Below are 15950 nucleotides of genomic sequence, written 5' to 3' on the forward strand. Positions count from 1 at the left end.
CCTAGAAGGATGCAGGAGACCATCAAGGCCAACTGCCTCAGAATTAGGAGGACCAAAAATCCAGTATAGTGGCAGAAACATTGGTATCTTAGCCTGAATATCCTGGACTCGCTGTTCGGGAAGATAGGAGAGAAACTGTAGTGTGCCCAAAACAGTTCTGATAAAAGGGTGTATTGGAGAGGGAGTCAGATGTGACTTTGGCATGTGGATAGTGAACCCCAGGAAATGCAGGAGGTGGGAGGGGACTGCCTGGGGCAAAGCCACCTAAATAAAGGCAATGGTCTAGTTAGGAGAAGATTTGAATCCCTGTCTGCCCCAGATTTGTTGCAACCACCACCATCACATTGGTAAACACCTGAGGGGTGCTGGTAAGGCCAAATGGGAGCACAGTAAACTGAAAGTGCTCTTGACTTACCATGAGCTACAGAAAACACTTGAGGGAAGGCTGGACAGGGATGTGGATGTAGGCGTCCAGGAAATCAACGCCACCATCCAATCTCCGGGATCCAGGACAGACAGTACTTGAGCCATCCCGGACAGACAGTACTTGAGCCAGTGTATGTGAACTCCTTTTTTAGGAAGTTCAGACAGTGCAGGTCTAGGATAGGACAAAAGCCTACTTGCTTCTATGGCACCAGAAAGTAGCAAGAACAGAAACCACAACCTACTTCAGATGCCAGCACCCTCTCAATGGTTTTCTTGACAAAGACATAATTTTCTTACGCAGCAAGGAGAGATGGTCAACCATCAGGCGGTGGAAAGTGGGTGGCATGGGTGTCCATAAAGGGGATGGAGAAGTCACTGTGGAAGATCTGTAAAACCCACTTGTCGGATAAGATTGGCACAAGTGATGGCATATCCTGCCCCACACCAGATGCAGTGGTGGTATGACAGCAAAAGGATTTGGAGGCTTCTGACTAATGGGAAAAGTGAAGGACTGGCCTGACCTCTGGAAAGGGGCCCCACGTGGTCTGTGGGAAGTGTGTCCTAGGCAACAAAAATGCTGGGAAGCCTGTTGGCCGGGAGGAAATTAAGGCAATTAATTGGAAGCCCTTTATGTAGATAAGAAAAGGCCAGAAGGTGGCCTGGGGCAAATGGGAGCTCGCCATAGCTCTGCTATCCTTGAAGGCTCCAAAGCAGAATCCGCCTTCAAACCAAAAACGTGAGCACCATCAAAGGGCAAGGTCCATGAGCAAGGCTTGGATATTCTCCAGGGAGCCAGAGGTAATCAGCCAGGCGCTGTGCATAAGCGCCACTGACGACTGGTCTGCCCAGTGAGTCGGTCATGTCTACTCCACACTGGAGCGTGAAGTTTACTGCATCTTGCCTGCAAGCAATAGCTGGGGAAGGGTGGGGGTGGGAAGAGTTTGCTCGGACCTCCTATAAGACCATAGGCAGCATTTGAGTACCCCTATGGGATCAGTCCATGAAATACGCAGTGTGCATCAACCGTAGTGCTAGGCTGGCGGAAGAGAAAATCCTCCTACCAAAAGGTATCCAGCCTTCTGGATGCCCCATGCAGTGGTGTAAACGCACCAGGATTGATGCTGGAGGACTGTACCACCAAGCTCTCGGGTTGGATGCTGGGTGAAGAAACTGGGGTGGCCGGAGCGGGGCGATGTTGGCAGGCAATTTTCCTGTGCACAGAGGCACCTATATAGGGCTTGGATCAGACGCTTGGATCAGACCCCCCCCCCCAAAGCAGAAAGTCTGCAAGGGCTTCATTAAATGAGTAGAGGTTCGAAGAGGCAAGTCCTGGCTGCAGCACCTCTGTCAAGATGTTGAATCCAAGACCTCAGCTGCCCTCTGCAACACCACTGAATGAGGCACCCTCCTCCGTAGTCACGGTAAGTGAGGAGACCAGGCTAGCGTCTGTTCAAGTGTTCAACTAACTGGCATCTGCTAGTTCCTCATACCAGTTGCCCAATGTCGTCTACGGGATTCTGGCTTCCGTTAGTCATCTGACCCCCTCCTATTTCCTATTTGGTGCCCAGTCCAGGAAAAAGAAAAGGTGCTGGCGTCAACTCTAAGACCATGCGCCCAGTTGGAATCGGATGATGCCTGTCCGGCATTCTGTCAGAGTCTGGAATGATGAAGGGATGGCGTAGTTGTGGGGTCATCAGGGCAGGTGCCGGGGATAGTCACGGTGGACACAGGTGGCACAGATTCAAGGGGCTCAACTGGCACCAAGGGTGAACCCAACAGTGGGAAACCCGTTGGGATTCCTCCTGCACTCGTGTGGCCGAGAGGCGCTCCAGAGGGAAAGTGCCACCTAAAGATCAAGAGCATGGCCGCAGTGAACTCCATTAGACATGGGTCGCTCTGGGGAAAAATCTGAGGTGTGAAGCGGACCAATGCACAGGCTCCAGGGAGGAGCAAGGCTCAGAGTGACAATGCCCCTGCAATTTGTCAGAGGAATTCAACAGGTGCGGAGAAGTCGAAGACCTCTTAAGACTTCTTCTTGCGGTGGGACTTACCAGACTACTTTGCTCTGAATGAGGCCTGTTGACAGCTGCTCTGCACGGAGTTCCAGGATCTACCACATGATCCGGATCATGAGTGTTGCAGAGTCGTCCGTGGTTAGGTGGCTAGGAGCTTGAAGGAAAACTCCCTCAGCACCTTAGGGTGTATGGTGCGCCAGTCCATGCAGGTCTTGGAGGCTTGTCCCTCTCCAAATACCAAAGACACACTGTCTGGGACAGGCACTATTTGACTTGAAACCTGCTGGTTTCTTAGGGTACATCTCCAGCATACCAGGCGAAGAAATTCTTTGTTGATAAATTTGGGCAAAAGGTCAGTAAAAAAAAAAAAAAAAAATCTGTGCATAGCTCTTCACAGATCTGCAAGGAAAGCAAAGAACTTGTATTCGCACCCAAAGGTGGCACCTACATATGCACTAAAGTGTACTGCTCTGATTCCAGTCCGACACCCAGAGATTATTCCACGGTAAGGAATCTGCAGCTAGACGTCTCTATTAGATGCTATCATCTTAAGGTGATTAGATGCGCTAGTACAAATTAAGTCAACCAATGCCTCCATTTCCCTTCCACCAGATCACCTCAAGTAACAACTAAAAGCTATAAGGTACTGTGAGACTGTGGGCTGGGCGGGCCGGAATAACAAGCGGGGAGGCCGGATGTAGTGTGCTATGGTCAAGGATTTATTGGCGGAAAGTGAATACAAAGTCCGGTATAAAGAGTTCGTAGGGAAGAATAGTTCTGCCAAGAAGCTCCCAGCCGGGAGGGAATCTCGATGGTAGGTGGATATCCGGGATGTGGTCCGCTGCTGGGCTGTTGTCGTCAGGTTACTGCCGGTCGATGGGTCTCCTCGGAGATAAGTAAGAGAGAGTATAGGGGTTAGTCCCGTTCAGTAAGGACTGCTGAGTACTACCACCGTCACCGGTAAGTGAATGGCCAGGTAATGAACGTGGGGGAAGGAGGGAAGGGTAGGTAAGGATAAGATCACTCGGCAAGCAGGAGGGGTTTGTGATGGGAGTGTTCGGGATAAGTGTGGGGACTATGAATACAGTGCTCGTGATGTTACTTCTAAGTACTAAGGCTGGTGCGGAGTGCTCGTGGGGTCACTATATACAATATCTTACAGTTAGGTACAATATTTACACTAGGGAAACACGGAGAAGGATAGAGTGTACTCACGTGCCCCGCCGTAACTCTCATCCGAGTTACGGCCGCTCTCCCGCCACCTCCGGAGGTCGCCACCAATCCTCCGTCCACAGGTCTTCTTCCTCGTTCTCTTCTCCGGTCTCCGCCTCCTCTCCGCTCTCCTCCTTCCTTCCTCTCTCCGTCGGGGGTTCCGCGCCGTTCGCTGTCTCCTGCCACGAGTCCGCTGGGCTGAACACTGTCTCCTCGCTCCTGCCGTCTTTTCTAGTGTCCCGGCTGACTGCCGTGGTTGTACTTCCGGTTCCGGTCTGGTTGCTTTCCGGGTCGTCGGCGGAAGTTCTGTTTCCGGTATCCTGTTCTGGTTCCGGGTCTTCGGGGGTTTGCGGATCCTGTGGGCGAAGAGAGGAAGCCCGGTGACAATGGGACGATGTTCCTCCCGGGATGGGGGTGTGGCTTCCCCACCTACTCTGCGCTTCCAACGAGGTAGGGACCGCGGATCTTTCACAGGTACAAACGACACTCCAGTGGCAGCAGAAGGAATGTAAAATTGGCAGGAGGATTAGAACTTACAAAGCAGGATACAAAGGACAGGACTCTTCTTTTAAAGGAATCAGTAAATGAACCGTAGCCTTTGCGAAACCAAAAATAAGAAATGCATTAAATATTCTGATGGAAAGTTTGTAAGCCACACTAGATACCTTAGCAAAGTATGACACCATTTTGAGTCCTCCGCCATTATTTAAACCCTATTCAAAAGAGTTCAGCATTTACAAGATACTACAGGATGCTAGACTATATCCCATGACGATGTACAACATTACTCATGGTATACTGCAGACATTTGCAGTACTTTCAGCAAGCCAACAGCAGAGCAGACTTTTACAGACCAACCATCTTATGATTTAGAGATCTACTTTCCTTTAAGTCATGAAGTGGGTCAATGTACACACACATTCCCAGGTTTCACTGAATGTTTCCACTCACCTAGTGAGGTGACAACAAAGGCACAAGAAAATGCGAGGCCCAAGGTGGAACCATTTTCAGAAGTCACTTAATTATGGACACCAGGACATTCTACAGTAGATCGGCTACCTTTACCAATGTTCACTACTTCTTGCTCACCTAATGCTATTGATTTCATAAATAGTATGCCATAATGTGAAGTATTTGTTTACCACTTACCAAAACAAAAAAATAAAAAGTTAGGAAAAGAGGAGTCATGGATACTTAACTACAGCATCTATGTCCAGTGACCCTTAAGTACACAAGTCTTTTCTCCTACAGGTTTATGTGCACCTGGGCGCTTCTTTTAACCCTCCTTTTTTATACCAGAAACAATATAATTTCACCCAAACAAGCATTGGCCAAGACAACACAACTTGCCTACACAAGCTATTGGCTTTGGCAGTGTGTTTTAGTCATGTTGTACACCAGTGTAACTGGTGCCAGCATGGCTAAAAGTGACTAGATTGGGGTGGAGTAGATTAGAGTGTGGAGTGGGATAGATCGGAGTGGGGTACAGAGCAATGCGATGGAGAGAAGTAACACGTGGAGGAATGGAGAGGACTTCCATGAAGAGGGAGGGCCAGCAGTGCCATTAGGAAATAGGAGCATTATCACAGTCTCCATAACCAACTGTCTCCATAACCAACTGTGTGTATGTGTATCTATATATATACACACATACACACGCACATACACACGCACACATATATACACACACACACCATTACAAGCACAAGCAGAAAACCCCAACAATCAACTTCAAACAGCTTGACAGCTGTTTATAATGTAGGTATTTTTCTATTAAAACATTCATTTTGTGTCATTTTTTTCCTTTGCATAAAATGTGTTGCTCCAGGCGAACAACTGGAATATTGAAAAATTCAGTTTCACTGCATATCTGCTTCATTTCTTACTAGTCCATAACTGCAATGTGAAGAAAGTCGTTCCAGGGTTCATCTGCACATCCATACTACAATGGGCTCTAATTGGGTGGGTGAGGTAAGAGAATGTTAATGGGGAGGGGCCTCAAGTAACACCAAGAATGTAACCAAAGTAGAAAGAACTTGTATGTGTGGGTGGGGGTGGGGGGGGGGGGGGGGGGGAGAACATGGAATACAGATAATAGAACCCAAGTAGAAAGCACAATACAGTGTTCAAACACAATTAAAGGGTGGGAGAGGTAAAGAACGACATGGAAGTGGTCAAATGGTAAGCTAGAGGCAAGCTGTAGCCCACTAACTGTAAACAACCTGTGCCGAAGAGACAGTGCATGAGCTGTCTAGCAGAGATCTTAACATTAAAAAGCAGAAAATAACTACCTCCAGTTGCCTTTGCAATGCGCTTAAGGTCCTTCTTTAAAACTCTCCGCACAGCCATTGCACCTGCGTCAACAAAATATTTCAAGCACATATCATCGATACCGCCAGTTGTTAAAATAACATTGGCGCCAGTTGCAAGAATCTTCTGAACCCGCTCCTTGGTGATATCGGACTCTCTAAGAAGAAAAAAAAAAAGTTGTTTCAGAGAGAATAAGTGTTGTGTAAATATTGGTGTACCAGCATTTAGAAAGGTTTACAACATTAGCAATTTCTATGGGAGCAACTGACAACAATAAGGCACTCCTTTTCATCATGGCAAGCAGAGGGCTCTTCTTTTAGAGAAATGTATAGCTGCTCATGTCACTACTCAAGTTTGGCAGCAAGGTAAATGGGAGACAAATTGCTCCTAGTTTGTATGTAGCTCTCCGTATGTTATCAATTGAGAATGCTTTCTTGAGAACCAACAGTCACTTATGTCACACCCATTTCATGAGCACGCCGCAACCAAACATTTTTTTTTAACAAGCATTGGAAATGCAATAGGTCTCGCATCATTAGAGTTAGTGCTTTTAGAATTGTTTATGAGTTTTTCTTGTAAATCTTTAGCATTTTTGTTTCCTGTAGCCAATGCAAAAGAATTACAAATAAAAAAAGCCATAAACATTTCTAAAAGCTCTAACTGAAATGGTCTGAGACCTATTTCACTGTGTGAGGGTGAGGGGTTGAGGGTGGGTGAGGGTGAGTGAGGGTGAGGGGTTGAGGGGGAGTGAGAGTGAGATTTTTAACAACCATATAGTTATTAAAATAAAAACTTTATAGGCGCATGCGTGAAAAGTAACCCACTGATTAACTCGCAAGTTGCCGCCTCTAAGCACGAACGTCGTTCACCTGTTGGGCTACGAGCTTGAAGTAACACCTGTAAGGACAAGCTGTTTCCGTAGGAGTACCAGGAACCGCAGATTGGCCCAACCCCTCGAATTGCCCGAGTCAAAGACTCTCGGGGCCTTGTCCATGATCTGGAGCATATGGGATGACAAGGGCGGTGACTGATTAAAGTAGGAAATGTGAGGATGCATGTGTGGGGGACAGAAATGGGAGATTAGGTAAAGATCAATGCACAGAGAGAAGGGGAGGGGAGGGAAATGCACGGAGAGAAGGGAAATGCACGGAGAGAAGGGAAATGCACGGAGAGAAGGGGAGAGAAGGGGAATGCACAGAGAGAAGGGGAGAGAAGGGGAGGGCGGGTGTGGGAATGCACGGAAAGAAGGGGCGGGCGGGGGAATGCACAGAGAGGAGAGATGGGGAGGGCTGGCTTTGTATGCACGGCAAGAAGGGCAGGACGGGCGTTGAATGCACGGCAAGAAGGGCAGGACGGGCGTTGAATGCACGGCGAAAAGTATGCAATACAAGAAGGGGAAGGCAGGCAGGTATGCACGGCAGGAAGGGGAGGGCAGGGGTCTGTGTACGGGTATGCACGGTGAGAAAGGAAGGGCTGTCACCGGAATTTGGTAAAAGAGTAGGGAAGAGTCAGTGAAAAATGTATTTGTACCTTCAAAGTAATGTGGCGGGTAAATTAAGGCGGCTCCTTTGTGCCCACTCGCCGCCATGGTGAAGCAGGAAGACCCTCGGGAGTGAAGGAGGAAGTTGGGCAGAGCAGCGAATGCTTCGCGATGAAGAAGTGTTGCCGCTTGATTAAGGGAAAGGCTTCGTTTGTGCTCAGAGGGTAGGGGAAGGGCTCATAATGTGAAGCGGGGGAGCAAAAACCTCTTTAAGGGACACGCTGTGCCTTGCAAAACAAAAGAAAGACTACGCTGGCTTACAGAAAGTTTATTCACATAAGCTACTGTTTTAAAAATAGAAATGCCATTGGAAACATGAAACGTGGCGTCCCTGATGAGACCCTAGGAGCAAGAGAGTAAGGAGGATGGGCAGAGCAGTGAATGGCTGCGGGAGGAGGAATGAGGAAAAGTTGCCACCAGTTTAAGGAAAAGGCTGTGATTGTGTGCTCTTAATGCAAAGCGGGAGGGGGGAGGAAAACAGCAGCTTCAAGGAACACACCGTGCTGTGCAAAACAAATGAAAGGTGGCGCAACTTCAGAAAGGTTTGTTTACACACGCTATTGTTGAAAAATGTAAATGCCTACACACGCTACTGTTTTTAAAATACGAATGCTGTTGGAAACATGAAGAGCGGCAATGCTGTGTGTGACAAGGCAGTAGGGGGAAGTGCACGGAACAGGCGCCCTCTTAAGCATCTAATATGTCAGGGTTGAGGGGGGATGTGTTTAACTGTTCCGGCAGTGTAACAAACAGAGCTGCCGACTTATGTCCTGGGAAACCGTGTTCCAGTCTTGACGTGGGCTTTAACAAAAGAAGTCTATGCTAAAAATTAAAATTAAACGTATTATAAATATTAAAGAATTCTACATGATTTAAACAAAAGAAAACAAGTGGGAAGTGACTCAACGTCCTGAGATGCAAATGCGTGTGTGCCAATGCAGGAGGGAGGAGTGCACGGTACTCTGAAGCATCTGATGATTCAAGACGGAGGGAAGAGAGAGAAGGGGAGGGGGGAGGAGAAATGCGACACGGCGGGCAGGAGAGGGGGCGGAGCGGGGAGAGGGAACAGACGGAGGGAAGGCAGATAAGGGGAGGGGGGAGGAGAAATGCGACACGGCGGGCAGGGGAGGGGGCGGAGCGGGGGCCTGGAGTGCGGCTGAGGGAATAGATGTGCACGCGCCTTAAGCTCAATGCGCATGCGCATTGAGCTTAAATTTCTCGTGCACTGCAAGGAATCGCCACGATTCCTTGCAAGTTGGATAAAGAGTGGATAAGCCCCCATAGTCTCGCTTGCTCGATGCGCATGCGCATCGACAGGCGAGACCTAAAAACACCCTTCAGGAAGATGCATATGCCACTACCACATCTGCTTGCCTCACAAAGGTTAAAATAGATATCCCTCTAATCTATACTATAACAGATAGAGGTTTACTGACGACTTAACTGCTGTTGCACAAAAAACAACCACCATTACAGGTATCAACGAGAAACCCCTCCCCTGTACCTTTGTCTAATCTGATCCAATTTTTCAGGGTCGGAAATAATAACTTGGACACCAAGCTTCATTTTAGTTTTCTGCAAGCTGAAGTCCAGGCAAGCGATCTTTGCATTAACTACTCGTTTAGTCATTCCTGGAATGAGAAAGTTCAAGTAAGGTCATTCAGAAAAGCGCCATTCTTTGTCTAAATTGAAAATGACAAACATTTTCAATAGAGACACATTTGGCTTCACAAACACTACTGCATCACTTGTGGCAAGAAACTTAAAATACTGAGTAAGAAATATGGCCCGCAGGATTTAGTAGGTCACTTTCTAAGTCTTTGGGCTTCAACATGCTTACCTTGAGAACCAACTGTACAGTTCAATGCATAACCATTTACAAGAATGCTCTCCGACTGGCTACGGCCATGTGCCTTCAAGACATTCACGGAGTTGATAGGATAACGAGTCTGTCCTCTGGCATCCGTAAATTTGACCGCCATAGCAGCATCCACAACTAAGTTACCAAAGAAATCGCTGTCACTTAAAACTAGAGTCAAGGGAAAACATTCTTAGGCAGAGTGCAAACCTATCATGACATGAACCAATTAAAAATACAATGTGTCTTTTTAGAGCCCTGCCATAGCTTGATTTTGACAACTGACCTATTTGAAGCTGCTCTTTAAGAATTGCAATTTACAAAACAATTATACTGAAATTTACAATTAAATTGTATAATAAGAGTTGCTGACATTCGCACAGGCCAGAATTTCATTTGAACCTGCTGGAAAACCAGTCTTTAAACCTAGAACCCTGAAAGTCACAAAATATTCCAGGAAGTGGTCTGCAATATGATAATCTTTTCATTTAAATAACTCGGCGAGTGAAACTGACTAAACAGCTCAATCTTTGGCAAGATCTGATAAACATATTGGGCAGATTTAAAACGCACTCCGATTCGGATCGGAAGAAAGCATTCAATGCAAAAATGTTTTTTTAATGATACAAGCTTGTACTTTAGAACAAGTATTTTTATTGCAAGAGGTTATTTTGAAGTGAAAATGTATTTTACATGCCAAATAAACACTTCTGAAAGGCAACTGCTTGGGGGTGATGTCAGGGCTTAAGGTCAACTAGGCTTTTTCCACTGACAGGGTAGATACCCAATGGATAGGCTGGGTAAACTCCAGTGGGAGCCACACTGCTGGGATATCTCGGCGTAAAGATATACTATTCAAAATTCGATCTAATAGAAGTAAACATGGGGCCGCTAGAAGATCCTTGAGGACAATATGGATTTTTGAAAAAACTTGCCACTATCCGTAGCTGGGAGGGTGGCACTCCCATGTCTGCTGTATTTCTTCACGTCGCTGCCTTGATGGATACAGAGGAAATGGTTCACTGACTTAGACTCCCTTATAACATGCTTGATTTGGGATAACTGCCTTAAGCAGGTGGCCCTGATGACGATGAAGAGCCCAACTGGTGACAGAGGGCTTGCGGTTCCAGACTTTGAAATGTATTCCTTAGCGGGACAACTGCAGTGGTTCACAGGATGGACAGACACAGAAAAGTAAGAGTGGGCCTTTTATACCAAAACTTTATTCTTTTTAGGTTTTTTGCTGAAAGTAGGTGGAATCCCGGCCTACTGACTGTCAAGATACAGGTGGTGAGGTGCTGTTGGAGGAGATGCATTCAAGAACAATAAAATCCTGTATTCACCGAACCTTCCAATGACAGTACTACATATCCTGACACATGGAGGACAGTGGGAGGGATTGGACATGGGCGGGGAAAACTAGTTTGGGGGATCTTTGCAGAGACGGGGGAACTCCTCCCATTTGAGGACTTTAGAGAAGGTATGGACCTTCCCCAATGCCCGTTTTTTACTGCATAGGGGACAGCAACTGTCTGACGGGACTGGATGGTGGGCACCTCAATACGGAAACATAACACCTGAAGATGCATTGGCACAGCAGGAGGCAGAATTAAAGCAGTTGCATGCCTCTATAGAGCAATGGGAGAGGATACCCTAAAACCACTGAATGTACTGAAAGATCTCTGGGCGATGGACCAAGGCACCCCTATAGATGACAAGGACTAGGAGAACATCTTGGCCGGGAAACCCAAGATATCGATAAATGCCAGATTTAGGCTAGTTACATTTCTTCATCCTGCACTGTCCAGAACTAGTGTGGGAGTACTACAGTTCCCTAAGGCACCGCAGTGAACTGCAAAAATGGGAGGGGGTGGTGGTTAGTAAAGGGGTGTTCTGAACAGATAATGTTGATGCATGCTGCGGTACATGATGTATTTTTCCATTAGATATCAACTTCACAATGAGCCTACCAACTAATGTACACACTTATCCTATGCAATTAAATTGGTTGAAAAAACTAAAATGAAAGGCAACTGCTATTTCGACTCCCAATTTTCAGAATTAAAGTAGTGACATCAAATGCAAAGCATGGCATTAGGCATACATTTGGGATAATCTGGATAAGTTATTATTGAGCAGAGTGCCCTTTATTTTTCTGAAAGTTCAATAACGTCCACATGAAACATACCAACCTGAATGAGCAATCGGCCTCAGTCTAAGAACAATTTTGATTTGCTTATAATTTTCTATAAATCATACCGATCCGTACTTAGACAGCGAATGTGGCATGAAGTCAATCATCTATGCATGTGGACAAGGTAGACTGCCCAAAAAGCCCTTCTAGCCTGCACACTCCCATCCACTGCTTTGCATGGACAGTCCCTTACACATTCCCAGCACCTACTCTTCTTATATTGGAAAGGGGTCATGTCTGAACTTTACAGCAGACCTGAAATATTACACAGTTTACTCTGAGATAAGGAATTCCAGGTTTTTGGTTTCTATGTAGTCTTGGTCTTTGTCACCTTTCGACAAAAGCTCTGCATGGTTTCCAGCTTGGTCTAAGTCATGCTCTATTGCTACCTTGTGAGTTTGTCCAAGGTCAGTCAAGTTACTACTGCTGACCAATCACTTCTGCTGTATAGTGTGTACTTGTTAGCATTTGTGTGTGTGGAGGTACAAACCATAGAAATGGCTTGTGGGGTCCTTGGCTTTCAGCTGTGATTCAATTGGGTTCGCAGAAGTCACAAGATTAATAACCACTGTTCTGAAGGATACACTCCAATGATTTTGGAAGACATGGAGGTTTTTGCTGCACTGAGGAGACATTCTCTTCCCAACTCGTCTGTGTTGATAGTAAGATTCTCATTGATGTAACGAACTGCTTCCCTGTGCAAAGAAAGCACACCAATTTTATTTCGGACCAGTTGAAGACATTTTATCCATAACAGTTTTGTTAATCTACTCCAATGAACATGCCAAGAACACAAAAAACATTAAACCTTTGAACTTGTTCCTTACTACAATTCTTTAATCCAAAGGATCTAGACCATGTAACGTTTAGTGTGTCACATGCTTGAGGCACACTAAAAGTTATCACAAAAATAAAGTATGAAATCTTTATGATACTTTCACAGAAAATGCATATCCAAGGACACAGATGTTAGTCTACGTTTATCATTTAAAATCATGAAAACACTTATCTAACCATATGAGCTGTAAACATACAATACAAAGTGACTGTATGTGCGGTTGGTTGGAAAACTATTGTTTTAGCTCATATTTTATACTTTTAAATACCAATGTCCAACTCTTGGCTCAAGAATAATTAAGAGCCGTGCTTCCCAACCCTTTAGCACCAGGACCCAATTTTTAGAACCAACGTTTACGATCCATCTAGGTTTAAAGCACATGATACAAGGCTGTTAACTGCCAAAATAGCACTAATTTTTTTCGCTTTACTCCAACAGCAAATATTTGTGACCACACCCTTTGATAGGACTTTATTGGGTTCTGGATAAGATATTGATTTGCTCATAAAATTGACAGATGGTAAACCACACTGGAGTATGGAACTTTAACACTTTTCAGAGAGTGGTGCTAGCCTATCCCCAGTGTGTTTGGAACTCCATATATGCATACTGGAATTATATTTATATAGTGCTTACTACCCCTGACGAGGCGTCAAATGGCTTTTCGGCGAGTAGCACGCTACTCTGGAACCCAAAAAGGATTAGTTGCGAGTTAGTATAGGGAAATATTACATTTATTTTGAGCGGTGGACAAGTTAGTGTTATTTGGATTGAAAAGGCTAGTGGAGAGATAGAAGAGGGAGGGGTTTGCATTTGTATAGCGCTTTGTATCCCATCAAAGAGGGATAGAAGAGGAAAGGGTCTAGAAAGTGTTTATTTGGCGATCATATCAGCAGGAGCAAGTTTGGGATGAGTAAATGGGAGAAGGGAAGAATCAGAAGGAAGGGTTTAGAAAGGCTTGTTTGTGTTAAGTGTACCAGACAACAAATATTTGTTATGCGTTCTTGTAGCCATGATCTGCATTTGTCAGTCTAGCTACATCTATGTGAATGAGCCAAGTCTGCTAGATGGAAGGTGCACCAGGAGACAGAAGTCTGATGTCCGATTGCATGCCTTATTACAAAGAATAAAAGAATTCTAAAGGACTTCCTTATTCACGTTTAGACTTCTGTCTCGCGGTGCACCTTCCATTTTTTCGTAAACTTTCTTGTCTGGGTTTCCAGTGGAGTTCAATTGCGGCAGACTTTGGAAGTGTAATGCACAGGACATTTATATTGACTGAGCTGGGAATGAGGTGCTGAACGTGGGGTCATCCACACTGTTTGGAGTTTGTTATGTCTGCTAGATGGGACGGACAAATGCACACTGCGGCTACATAGTAGCTTCAACACGAACCTCATACTTTCACTAACGTTCAGAAAATGTCCATAATTTGTATTCAACCAACACAAGATGAACCACAAGAGCTTTAACTCCAATAAACACTATCATCACCGCCTAAAGTCCACAAAAAGTAGCTGTGCTAGAGTCAGAGCGCTTACAATATATACATATGTATTTTACAGTTTTACAAAGCGCAAATCCAACAAAAAGGGCATTGGAGCACTTTACATGAGCACCAGAAATTAAGTCAAAGCAAGGACGCTAACCGTTTCCCCTATTCCAAAGTCAGAAGCTCTGGACGAGGGCTGCTAGAACAGTTTTGAGTGGGGTGCTGACAACGTTACATCACTGAAGTCCTAGGGATTGTGAAAAATCCTTTCACACAAGAAACAAGTTTAGCAAACGTACTCAACAGGAGTGGCAAGGGTGCAGCATGTAGCTGGTGGTGCATTTTGGAGCACGTTTTGCGCAAATATATTACTAAAGTATTGCATGGTCGCACACAGTCATTTACAGACTGTCCATTTTCAATTGAAATGGCCACTTAACTTGTACACACTGTTTTACTGATAAAACTATATAGCACACAAATGATAATGTACCGTAATCTGGTTTAAACTACTATTTATCATTCCCGCATCACCATGTAAAGTGTCTTGAATTTCATTGATCTAATTGTCATCTTTGTTTCCATCATATTTTAGAATTTAAAATAAGGCTTTTTTTGCTTTCTTAACTGCCGATATACTATGAAATGTGTAAAGTTAATTTACAGGTTTTTAAATTGTGTTGCAAAAAAAGGAAAATATCCTACAGCCTTTCCTTTTACACTCATTGTACCCAGTAAGTTTGTCGCATAATTCACTTTAGAAACTGCTCTCACTATGCATTCAGAGAAAGAAAAGTAAACGCCATTCACCATGTAAAAAGATTAAGCAGCAATTTGTCATAAGACGTTGACTAACATTTGACCTCTGTATTTGAAGCACGGCAACTGTGACCAGATAAATGCTAAATTTACAGGCATCATTATGTATTGCTCGTTCATTTTCTGAAGCCAAAGGCTTTTGTAACCAAGAACCACAGCTAGGAAAACACTAAGAGTATACAAAATGGAAAAGTCCAGTCTCACTTGCAAGCAAGTCGATATCCACCTATAATGGATGTGGGATGAATCTTCTGTTTCACAAGTTCATCAGCATTTTTCAACAGCTCTGCAGCAATAATCACCTGTGTGAAAAACACAAAAATATGCACACAATAAACAAGAGCCTGTTGGGCAAATGTTAACATTGTGAGATTCATGAAAAGAAAACCAAACACTCGTGTTAAAAAGGCGAGTCCCACCAGTGCAAAACATGCCATTTTTTGTAATAAATGAGCATAGCATGCAGCTCAGGTTAATTATCAAAAATGCTAACTGTACAGAAAGTAATTCTGAGTCCTCAATCATCAAATCAGATTTGTTCAAGCCACTTAACACAATGAAGCATTTATTGTTTCATCATGACTTGCAGTTAAACTTGAGTCTCTATGCCCCATGCGTATAGCTGCTCACACCACGAGCAAGGTATAGCAGTAAGTTAAATGGGAAGGACTTCAGAAAATTTAGTTTCATGTAGCAAGAGATCTTCTTATAAGCTTGCGAACATTATTCATTGCAAACAGAACAAGTGTCAGCAAACAGGCGTATTCGAAATGTTGACACATTTCCTTCATCATGTAAGCAACTTCATACAGGTCTACAAGTTTTCTGGTTAAGTTTGTCAGACAGTATATGCACAGGTAACCAAATGGAAATTTTGTAACATAGGCAATAATTACTTACAACCGAAGTGGTGCCATCCCCAACTTCATTATCCTGCAGATCTGCCAGTTCACAAAGAACCTTGGCAGCGGGGTGCTCAACTTCCAACAACTTCAGTATAGTTGCACCATCATTAGTAATTGTTACGTCCTTAATAGGAAACAAAACAGAAAGGCAAATACTTTTTCCAGTTGCATCAGACTTTAAAAAACAGACAATATAACGGACTAAAAATCAGTGACTAAAATCTGGAAGGAAAGCATAGTGTCATGGATAAGAGACCAACAGTGGGAAGGATAAGCTGGTCACTAAAATAAAACTCAAGGCTAGACGAAATTACAGGCTTGGCTGAACCAGGCAGTCTTTA

General features: G+C 44.6%; 1 protein-coding gene across 1 annotated transcript in view; it reads right to left on the bottom strand.

Moving 5' to 3' along the window:
• Window positions 1-15950, bottom strand: part of TCP1 (t-complex 1) — a 98020-nt gene that overhangs the window by 57665 nt on the left and 24405 nt on the right. Inside the window, exons 3-8 of the mRNA XM_086927155.1 lie at window positions 15605-15733; window positions 14909-15006; window positions 12140-12250; window positions 9344-9525; window positions 9008-9134; window positions 5945-6120 (exon numbers count right to left, since the gene is read on the bottom strand). Coding sequence (XP_086783281.1) covers window positions 5945-6120; window positions 9008-9134; window positions 9344-9525; window positions 12140-12250; window positions 14909-15006; window positions 15605-15733 — 823 coding nt within the window. The remainder of the gene's footprint in view (window positions 1-5944; window positions 6121-9007; window positions 9135-9343; window positions 9526-12139; window positions 12251-14908; window positions 15007-15604; window positions 15734-15950) is intronic.

The sequence above is a fragment of the Lissotriton vulgaris genome, chromosome 6, assembly GCF_964263255.1.
Source record: "Lissotriton vulgaris chromosome 6, aLisVul1.2, whole genome shotgun sequence".
Classification (NCBI taxonomy): Eukaryota; Metazoa; Chordata; class Amphibia; order Caudata; family Salamandridae; genus Lissotriton; species Lissotriton vulgaris.